Source organism: Rhamphochromis sp. 'chilingali', assembly GCF_963969265.1.
Source record: "Rhamphochromis sp. 'chilingali' genome assembly, chromosome: 6".
Taxonomy (NCBI): Eukaryota; Metazoa; Chordata; class Actinopteri; order Cichliformes; family Cichlidae; genus Rhamphochromis; species Rhamphochromis sp. 'chilingali'.
Window position 1 is genome coordinate 19464101 of NC_137933.1, and position 10934 is coordinate 19475034.

General features: G+C 40.5%; 2 protein-coding genes across 2 annotated transcripts in view; one reads left to right on the forward strand and one right to left on the reverse strand.

Annotated features, from left to right (window-relative positions):
• cdh15 (cadherin 15, type 1, M-cadherin (myotubule)) overlaps positions 1-1260 on the forward strand; it is a 20725-nt gene extending 19465 nt beyond the window's left edge. The window contains exon 14 of the mRNA XM_080884346.1: positions 404-1260. Within this exon, the coding sequence (XP_080740472.1) occupies positions 404-604 (201 nt within the window). The 3' untranslated portion in view covers positions 605-1260. The remainder of the gene's footprint in view (positions 1-403) is intronic.
• spg7 (SPG7 matrix AAA peptidase subunit, paraplegin) overlaps positions 1-10934 on the reverse strand; it is an 11927-nt gene extending 993 nt beyond the window's left edge. The window contains exons 1-17 of the mRNA XM_080884345.1: positions 10391-10934; positions 9030-9132; positions 8863-8952; positions 8503-8744; positions 8179-8318; positions 7519-7621; positions 7312-7437; positions 6993-7155; positions 6516-6689; positions 6317-6441; positions 6091-6193; positions 5615-5725; positions 5416-5531; positions 4764-4920; positions 2988-3151; positions 2591-2668; positions 2282-2501 (exon numbers count right to left, since the gene is read on the reverse strand). Of these exons, the coding sequence (XP_080740471.1) occupies positions 2292-2501; positions 2591-2668; positions 2988-3151; positions 4764-4920; positions 5416-5531; positions 5615-5725; positions 6091-6193; positions 6317-6441; positions 6516-6689; positions 6993-7155; positions 7312-7437; positions 7519-7621; positions 8179-8318; positions 8503-8744; positions 8863-8952; positions 9030-9132; positions 10391-10612 (2427 nt within the window). The 5' untranslated portion in view covers positions 10613-10934 and the 3' untranslated portion in view covers positions 2282-2291. The remainder of the gene's footprint in view (positions 1-2281; positions 2502-2590; positions 2669-2987; positions 3152-4763; positions 4921-5415; positions 5532-5614; positions 5726-6090; positions 6194-6316; positions 6442-6515; positions 6690-6992; positions 7156-7311; positions 7438-7518; positions 7622-8178; positions 8319-8502; positions 8745-8862; positions 8953-9029; positions 9133-10390) is intronic.

Genomic DNA, 10934 nt, shown 5'->3' on the forward strand with positions numbered 1-10934 from the left:
ACTACTGAAGGTGACAAATGATCTTATGGACTCTGACATTGGCCCCATTTCTGTGCTTGTTTCGTTAGACCTCAGTGCATCATTTTACACTGTTGACACGATCATTTACAGCAGAGATTAGAACACACTGTTGGTATTAAATGAAATGTCCTGCAGTGGTTTGAGCTGTATCCATCTAATAGATTCCAATTTGAGCACGTAAAGGGGAAGTCTTTGTCACACAGGGTTCTGTAATAGCACCAATACTATTTATATTTTACGTTTAGGCACTATTATTAGAAAACACTGCACTTCTATGCAGATGATGCCCAGCTATATACATCTCCCATTTACAGGTTAAACAGCATTCCCATAGCCTTTTTTTATTTAACCTAATCAGCTAAGAAACATTTTCTTTCCTCAGGGCCTGGAAGCTGCTGACCATGATCCAAATGTGCCTCCATACGACACCGCCCTCATATATGACTATGAAGGAGATGGCTCTCTTGCAGGAAGCCTCAGCTCTATTGCTTCGGGTAGCTCTGATGGAGATCAGGATTACGACTACCTTAATGACTGGGGACCACGCTTTAAGAAACTTGCCAACATGTATGACCCGCGTTAGGGTGAACAGTATGCCACAGAAAGGATGCCTGTGTGATTGACAAGCAGTTCAGGACACAGATCATGCCTTTGGAGGTTTGTTTGTTTTTTTCTTTCTGGGCACATTTGAAATGTCCAAGATTTAAAGTGTGTCCAGGTAAAACGAATGCTGTAAAAGCACAGGCCTTAGATCTAATGTGCCTCGTGTTTTAGTGGACACACTGACAAAAGGGCTCACTGCTAAGTTTTGTGGTTAGCTCAGGAAAAGAAAGTGAGACAGTGAGAAATTTGAGTTGAAAGGATCAGTCACGAGGAAACGAGGTGTGCATGCTACAGGGCAAAAAATGTGTTAAAATGTGCGTTCATGTCTGGCGTTGTTTGCTCTCATTCTTGGATGGCTCAGTAATGACTCATACAAGCCTGAGATTTTAAATATGTTCTTGTTTTTGTATACATGATTATTTTATAAGACTAATTTTCTTGCATATTAAATTTGCCTTTTTTGGTGACTGATCCTTCATTCCAGCATCTGTTAATCTTTTTGGAAGCCATGTCAACAAACATACTGAACCATAAAATATTCTGTAATTACTCTTTTTGGAAGTGAAGATTTTTTTTACATATATGCATATATGCACGATTCTACCCGTGTCTAATGAATAAACCAGAACCTTTTTACTGTGTTTCTTGTCATTATTATCATCATTATTATTATTATCATTATCATCATCAATACATACCATTAATATTAGATGTTCCACAAAGAACAACACAATGTTTAAATAAAACTTTATTTAAATATTTGGCAAAACCATTCTTTGGAGCTTTATATTCACTTCTAGCAATAAAACCAACGTGCAGTCCCTGACAAACATCGTTTCTCAAAAAAGAAACACCTTCTAATCTGTTCCTACTTAATTACTGATTCAAGATGAGAGAAAGACCAAAGTGTGTGGTGGAAAATCTGCTGCTTCATCACCAGCATGACATACATTTTGAAATCTCAGCTTTAAAGGTGTTTTACAAAATGCAGAATGTGGTTTCCTCAGAACAGTTATTCCTCACCGCCTCTGTTTCAGGTCTAAGCGGTCTAACTGCAGCTCACTACAGACTAATGCACACCTTGATGAGTTTTTAAAACCCCAGTCACAAACATCAGTGCCAATATATTTTGTGCATGTGACCTAACAGTACAGATTATTTCAGTAAAGAAAAACTCCAGTTACAAATGCTCAAGCAGCTTCACTTCTGCCATCTAAAATAACACAGATTTTCCAAAGAAATATCTGAAGCTAACCCTGAAAATGATTTATTATATTTTTTAAATTAAAAAGATCACATCTACTGGAGCCATCAACACCTATGTTGGCATAAACCTGCTAAGTGCACAAAGTAAATACTGTTCAGAGGCTTTTTCTCAACTGTTAGCACTTGTATTTGTTTGTAAACCTGTTTAAAAACACTTGTTTTTATTGTCACCATTGCATAATCATATGTCTCGGCAGCAAGCACACGAGAGAAATGATGGAATCCCCCAAAAATATTCACTCTGAAAGTTGCAGATTATCACACACATTAGCTAAGTGGAGACAACTGCAAATGTTCATTTGCACGAAAGTTTGCACGGACTGCAGAGTTTTTTATAAACTTTCACTGTTAGAAATATAAAGCACTAAAGAAGGGACTAAATACGCTGTACATTTCGAAGATCACACCAGCTGAGGGTTCATGTCCTCGTCTGTCTGCTTGTGGGGTGGAGGCGGCTGAGGCTCGTCTTCTCCTGTGTCTTGTTTGTCCCTCTCTGCCTCCACCCAGCTCTGTGGGAGGATCATCTTCTTGGGCCCATGGGGTGGTGGACCCAGCAAGGCTTCAATGTCATCGTAGTTCACGACTTCACGCTCAAGCAGCGCATTGGCCAACTGGAAAGACAGACCCAGCGAGTTTTTAAAGGCAATACAGAAGAATTGGCCTCACATGATTAAAACGCATAAAGAAGAAAACAACCGACCAGTGTTAGTTTGTCTCTGTTGTCCAGGAGCAGCTTCTCCGTTTGTCTGTATGCACGAGCTATCATTATCTTAGCCTCCTGCAAATACAGAAAGATGTATTCAAATTTACCAATTCACTTTTAAAACAAATGTCAATGATTTGCAACTGCTTTTAAGATTACATTTGAATGAATACAAATAACATTAAAACTGAGAAATATTATGATTATAAAAAAAATATTATTTTTAATAGGATGCTTGTAGCAAAGCATCCAAACCTTCAGAAAATGTCCCGTACATACTCTAACAGCTGCAAGAGCTACAAATGTATACTTTAGCATAATAATATTAGCTTATTACTTCAACATTCACAGTGCTAATCTGAGAACAGAGGACTAATCCGATTTTTGAACCCACATGGTCCATCTGCTGCTGCAGGCCCTGGCTGAAAGGACGGCGCCCAATGGCACCTTGCTCTTCTGTTTCTGGGAACGAGACCTGCCCGACACTGTCGCACATGCCGTACTGCTTCACCATGGAGTAGGCCACACGCGTCACCTTGCGCAAGTCATCTTGAGCTCCTGGGGACACAGAAAAAAAGACGCTTAATGTTTAAATTTAATTAAAGCCCACTCCCACATCTTTCAGGTTTAACCAAACTTGCCAAAAGGGAGAATATTTATTTGGCTGCCCAGCAATTAGATATTTGACTGATAATAGAAAATGTATTTAAAGTAAGCAGTATGACCAAAAAAAAAAGAGAAGTGTTCACTGGTAGGTTGTGATTACAGGAAATAGAAACCATAAACATGGGTGTAAATCATCAGTCATGTTAATGTAACAATTTGCTCTCTGACCTTGGATCCTGGCTTTCTTCTGTGTGTTAGTTTGTCACAGTTGGAGACTAATCACACTAAACACCAATAGCAACATTTCCCCCTGATGATAACAGTCTACTCCAGGAGGACAATGGACCTCTCTACACCACAAAAACTGCTTGGTAAGAATATCCAGGTGTACAGGAACAACCTTGAAACACAGATCCTACAACAGAGTGCCAACCAGTTTCACCCTATGGCTACGTTCACACTGCAGGCGAAAGCGCATCAAATCTAATTTTTTTTGACCCTATGCGACCCATATGCGATCATGGTGTGACAGTGTGAACGGCACAAATCCGATATTTTCAAATCCGATCTGGGTCACTTTCGTATGTGGTACTGAATCCGATACATGTCTGATGTTTCAGAAAGCGACTGCTGTTTGATCGGTCATGTCGCATTAAATCCGTCTTTTACGTCACTGAAACAAGACAGACGCCAATTATCAGCTCCAGAGAAGACATCACGAACGCTTCCTGGCCATCCAGTGTAGATGTCAGTGAAACTGTTGGGAAGACAACGTTGGAGAAATGTGAACATTTTATTTGTACTGTATAATCTGCAGATTCTGACAGAAATCTGCAACTACCCTTTGAAGCACCGCTCCTCTAAAACAGCAATAAGGATAATTATTAGGTTATTTACATTATTATGTGAATAACAAAATAACTTAAAGCAAAAATTGGGAAATGTAAAGTCCGAAGTCTTTATATTAAGGGCCATCAGTCAAACAATACTGTTTGGTCTGGGTCTAAACAGAGCGCGTTGTGTGTGACGTCTTCTTTTGCGCATGCGGGCCGCTTTATATTTTATTCCTTCCTAGTTAAATTTACCCTTTTTAATTTTTCATATTTATTTCCTATCTTATTCATAGCCTTTTCCTTTTTTGTTCTCTTTAGGTCACGAGCAGTTGTCCAAGCATTTCACTACATATCGTACTGTGTACGTGACAAATAAAATTTGAATTTGAATTTGAAAGCGTTCACACTACAGCGCGTTTGCTGTCGCATTTTATTTGTAGTGTGAACGAGCAGACCAAAAAAAAATCGGATTTGATCAAAAAATCGGAATTGAGCATTAAGACCTGCAGTGTGAACGTAGCCTATGATAGCTGGGTTAGCCTCCCACAAGACCCAAAAGATCCTCTAAAATTACCCTGGAGCAGACCCCACAGGACACCTGCAAAGAAGGCCTGACTGTAAGCTCCAACAGGCCAGAGCTGGTTTAGTGTCAGAAAAAGAGAACCTTAACGATATCAAGCAGGTGGTTTTAACATTGCAGCTGATTCGTGTGAAGATTAGTTGCAGGGTACCTGTAGTAACCTTGTTAAAGGTGATTGCTTCAGCAGCTCTTCCTCCTAGAGCCATACACATCCGCTCAAACAGCTGCTCCTTGGTGAAGAGATACTGGTCACGGGGTAAGATCTGGGCAAATCCTAGAGCTGCGTTTGTACGTGGAGCAATGGAAACCTGAAACACATCACATGATCTGTCAGTTTATGAAAGGTTTATAAAAAGGTGAATTGTACAGATTAAGGGTTAACCAATTGCACTGTTGCCTTTTTAGAGTATTTACATTTGTATCATAGCCTATTAAACTGTATGCTTTTCTAGATCAACATATAACCTCCACAGTCCTTGTTCATAGTTGTGTCTTGTGTGGGACATGCGGCATATCCATTTGGGTTTTTATACACAGATGTGTGAAAGTCTAATACAGCAAATGGTATAAGAGGCAGAAAAGGAGCAACTGAAGAGAGACCCAGGATTATGAATAATCCAGGCATCTGTATAAACTGCCAAAACACTTATCAGTGGTGAAGTGGAGAAACAAGTGCTCCTCTGAAATGAAACCCTACTCTCAACACGCTCTGTGGAACACTTTGGACTTATCTGATTAAAGCTAAACATGACAATTAGATCTGGAAAGATTTACTTATATAGAATGCGTCACATTTCAAGTACCTTCATAACTGCTTCTGTGTGCTCAAGGAGCCATCCTACTAAGGCATGTCCAGACTCATGGAAGGCAATGACCCTCTGCTCCTCTTTAGACAGGATCTTACTCTTCTTTACGCTTCCTGATGACACACATTTGTCAGATTTTGCCACCGACACATGAGAAATATTTATTTCCCAGAACTTAGCGTGTGCATTATTGTACCTGCTATAACTCTCTCCACCGCATACTCAAAGTTAAAGGTATCGATGGATTTGTACCCTTCTCTGGCAGCATGCAGAGCAGCTTCGTTACAAATGTTTGCAATGTCTGCACCTGCAGAGACACCATGAGATAACAAACGTTAGAATAACACTTCAACATCAGCAGTGTTGAGATGTTTTATCCTTTTTGATTTAGAACTTCTCTTTCTTCATGGAGGCAGATAGACCAGTACTTTAGTATGCCCAAAGATGTTCATAGACTTCAGTTAGGACTAGGAATGATGCTCTTTAAATGATACCAATGCCAAGAGGGAGTCTACTTATTAAACCAATACTGATTATTTTATTGATTCCTGATTTGTTGTCTGAGCAAGCCTACACAGAAGATAAGCTAACAAGCTTGATGATTACGATTGACTGGACAGTTTTTTGGTTCTTGATCCCCATCCCTAAGGAGAACCATAAATGTGCACGTACCACTGAAGCCTGGGGTGAGCTCTGCCAGACGCAGGGAGTAGAAATTCGCTGGCTGAGTCAGCTTCAAGATCTTCAGATGCTGCTCAAAGATCTCCTTCCTCTCCTGGAAAACAATCGAAATGAAACAAACCAATCCAAATCTCCTGCACAGCAGCAAGGTTAAGTTGTTATTAAATGCTCAGCAACAAATGACAAGGATACCCATTTGGAAGATACCCAATGATACCTGCAGTGTTGGCAGATCTATAAAGATGTGTCTGTCCAGTCTGCCTGGTCTCATTAGAGCATTATCCAAAATATCTGCTCTGTTAGTGGAAGCAAGAACAATGACATGGTCTGTTGTTCCCATGCCTGCAAAAGAAGAGGAGGTTAGTATTCTGCCTGAAAAGCGAATGGGCTGCTCTAAAACCAGATGTTTTACTCACCATCCATCTCTACTAGCAGCTGGTTGAGAGTCTGCTCCTCCTCAGTGTTGGAGAAACCTGACATGTTGGTGGAGCGCTTCTTTCCCACAGCATCGATCTCATCGATGTAGACGATGCAGGGTGCTCGAGTGCGAGCCTCCTTGAATAAACTCCTGACCCGAGCAGCACCCAGGCCTACAAACAAACACATCGCTGTACATGATCTGGTTCTGCTGGAGGTTTCCTCCTGAAAAAGGGGACTGTCGCAAAGTGCTTGTTCACAGCTGGTCATGTGATTGTTGGGATTTTTTATGTATCACTGTTACAGCGCATATACATATAAAAAATAGGGCACTCGCTCTTACAGGCTCAAGTAAATCAGATAGCTTTCACTACAGTAAAACCCAATACTATATCTATATGATGATCATAAACAACATCATCAACTCACACAGTGAATATTAGCATCATGTTGATGCTCATGCTGTGTGTCCATACCTCCAATGACCTCCACAAACTCAGAGCCAGCCATAGCCAGAAACGGCACCTGGGCTTCCGTAGCTACAGCCTTAGCAAGCAGGGTCTTCCCACATCCTGGAGGGCCAAGCAACAATGCACCCTTGGGCACCTTGGCGCCAAGCTGGAGGTATCGTTCAGGACTCTATGAAAAGGTAAAGCTAGTGCTGTGAGTATTAAGCCGCAGAGGAGGAGGTTTGAGGATTCAGTTGATCAAGGCTTTCTTAATTAAATCTCAAATATTTAATGTGCTTCACTTGTGCAAAATGAACATATTTTAACTTTTGAGTACGTTTCTTACCTTGAGGTAGTCAACAAATTCCTTTACTTCCAATTTAGCCTCATGCATGCCTGCCACATCTTTGAAGCTCACACCTTTACCCGACTTCCCATCCACGATGGTGAACTTGGCCATCTTCAGCTGATTCTGTTAGGCAAGTTGGAATGTGGAGTTAGTCCACAGAACAAACAACATAGATGTCAGTTTGCTAAAATGTGTTTCATTTACAAAAGCACTGAAGCCGCCATCTCTGCCACCCATGCCAGCAAGTCGAAAGATATACCAGAGAATCGCCACACCGATCGCAGCCATGCCCAGAGCATAGACTGCACTGAAACAAGAATAGAGGGAGGAAAAAGGCTGTTTTTAACTTGAAATTACGACAAACCTGTAGTTCAAATATTAACATTTATGACCACATTGATTGCATGCATACGCCCATAGTCTAAGAAACAATAATGAAGTTCAAATGGATTTGAAAAGAAGTGCTTCTTGGATTCAAACAACTTCTACTGGAAGTGCTGTTTGGCAGGGATACACGTAGCATAAAATATGAAAAAGAAAAAAAAACGAAAAAAAAACTCCAAGGCATTTTCTTTTCAAAATAAAATTTAAATTTAAAATTTATTTTCACAACAAAAAACTCCCAACATGTTTCTGGCACACAGGCATTCATGAGGAGAAAATAAATAAATAAATAAATGAATACTGCTGAACTTATGTTTTTATGAAAAGCAAAATAAGCCATAATTTTGTTTTTGTTGTCGTATCTGCTCTGTATGATTTTAGCAGTGCCTTGAATTATTTCTTAATCCTCAGAAAAGATTAGGAAGGCACCTCATAAACGATTTCTTAGAATGTCTGCTCTGATAAGAGTTGTTTTCTTACTTCCCAAAAAATCCAGTGCGCTTGTAGGACACTGGTATTCTGTCCTTGCTGTCAATATTCAGCTCCTCCTCGGCAGCTCTCAGCTTCTCCTCGAACTTGTCAATGTTGGCAACCTGCATTCTGTACATAAGCGCCAGCCTCTGCAAAGCATGAGACGTAGCAGGAAATTAGAATTAAGCATGAGGGTCTCCTGCACTACTTTGAGTGTGTTAACTGTGTGTGTGTGTGTGTGTGTGTGTGTGTGTGTGTGTGTGTGTGTGTGTGTGTGTGTGTGTGTGTGTGTGTGTGTGTGTGTGTGTGTGCAGAAAATCATGTACAACATACAGGCCTTCCGAAGATGACTGCTCCGGGATGAAGGTATATTTCCACAATGTCACTCTCGGGAACGACCTGCACACGTGACACCTCCCCCTTGGCAAGCATCTCGTTCACAAAGTCGTTCCAAGAGATGTTACCGCCACTGGTGTTAATGGAGTTCAGCAGGCTCATGATGAGCGCTATGATGAAGAGGGTTCGCAGGCGTTCCCGGTACATCTGATCCTCCTGTTCACGACGTTTCTTCTCCTCTGAAAGGTGAGGCCGAAAATAAAAAATAAAATAAAGTAAATGACGTGACAAAGAAACCAGGTGTGGTGCAGGTATTTATCAGTTGCATCAAGTAGCAAAAAAATATGCATCGCTTACCTTCATCTTCCTCTGGCGTCTTCCCCTTTGGCCCATTCTTTTTATCTTTGTTTTGATTAGACTGAGATGTACTGAAGAGATTTGTTGCCCCTGAAATCAAACAGTTTAATTTAAAGCAGCTATAAGTGAATTTTTAAACAACTTATGAAGGTAAACTAAGTATTTACCGAGTAAATTTGCCAAACCAACAGGGTTCCTGAGCAGGTTGTTCCTAATTAGCTCTTTTCTAAGTCCCACCAAGCTAGGCCCCAAAGGTCTGTGGAGAAGACTCTGTTATGGGAATATTGGAGAAAAAAGGTGGAAAGAAATCAGAATCAAAATCAGAACTAGAAAACCTAGTTAAATCAAAAGTGTGTAAATTTATTATCAACAAATGTGTTTACAACTTAAGGAAAAACAACAGACAATGTCACAATCTCAAACTGAAGACTTTCCAGAGTAGAATAAAAATAAGTTATTAAGGCATCTGTGACGGTTCTCAGTCATCCAGGTCATCATAGTCTAAGGAGAAAAGCCTCTGGACTTTTTTTAAGTTTCCTTGAAGAAACTTGAAAAATTCCAGACGCTTTTCTTTCCACGCTAGACAAGTGATTAAGGCGATCATATTTGACACTTTCAAATTTAACAAGTTAAATCATTATAATAAAACTATACCATATATGTGAAGTAAATCTCAGTAACAACAGTGCAGAGAGATTAATATTTTCTTACATGAAGTTAGAATGACATGTGAGAAGGAAATTTGACTAGAGCCATGGATACTTCTGATTATTTTATTATTAGATATCAACCTCAGTTGATGCCAAAAAAGCTATTAGCACTGTTTTGGGAGATAAAATTACTTATAGATCAAGTGTTGAAAAATCAATCATGTTGAGCCTTCTGCTAAAAAGATATTTCTTGGCCATTTCTTTAGGTACACCTCGTCCTCAGACCTGCCTTAATCCTTTGTGACATCGATCCAATAAGGTGCTGGACAAATTTCTCTGAGATTTTGGTCCAGATCGACATGATAGCAACACAGCTGAGTCATGGACGGATCAGGATGGATTCATGCTCTCGTGTTGTTTATGCCAAATTCTGGCCATGCCATCTGAATGTGACAGAAGAAATCAACTCAACAGACCACGCAATGTTTTTCCAATCTTCTATTGTCCAATTTTGATGAACCTGTGTGAAATTTAGACTCAGTTTTCTGTTCTTATCTGACAGGAGTGGTCTTCTGCTGCTATAGCCCATCTGCTTCAAAGTTCAGCTGCTCAGAGATGCTCTTCTGCTCAAAGCAATCTGGGAATTCTCCTCTGACCTCTCGCATCAACAAGGCATTTTAATCCAGAGAACCATAGGTCACCGGATATTTCCTCTTTTTTGGACCATTCTCGGTAAACAAGAAGAAACCCCCCTGCAGAACAGCATTTTCTGAAATACTCCTGTCTGGCATCAACAACCGTCAGTCATTTAAACCACCTTTCCTCCGAATGAAGTGGCCATCCATGGCCACTCATCCTATTAGTTACTTCACTCTTACCTGTATGAGTTTCTGTTGCTGCTGATCTGTAAGAGTCCGCTCTGACTTTGTAAGAAGCGTCTTCCTCACGTGATCACACCTAGATGGGACATTTTGAACACCGCGGCTGGATAATGGCTTGCTCTCCAATACATAACAGTTTCGCTTCAGCAGCGTCCACAATAAACCTCTGCTGTATTTGCGACAAACACCAGCACTTTGCTGCAACAACAAAGCTGACATAGTGGCTGTCGTTAGTCGAAAGCGAACATTTAACGGAGCTAATGCACCGACATAGCTGTCTCCGTCTCCTCGGAGGTTTAGAGCTCGGTTTGGAGCTCGAGCTCGTTGTTATTCAACCGCTCAGCCGGGCAAAGACGGCAGCCCTGCGGGGACCTACTTCGGCGCGAGAAACTCACAAAGACTATTTAATTTAAAAAAAAAAATCGGATTTCATTATTTAATAATCCTCGTTAGAGATACATTGTGTGTTCAGTATGTGCAGAATGCTAAATAATACAGTTAAACGCATCTCGGAAAACGAACTTTGAACTTTAACCTTTCT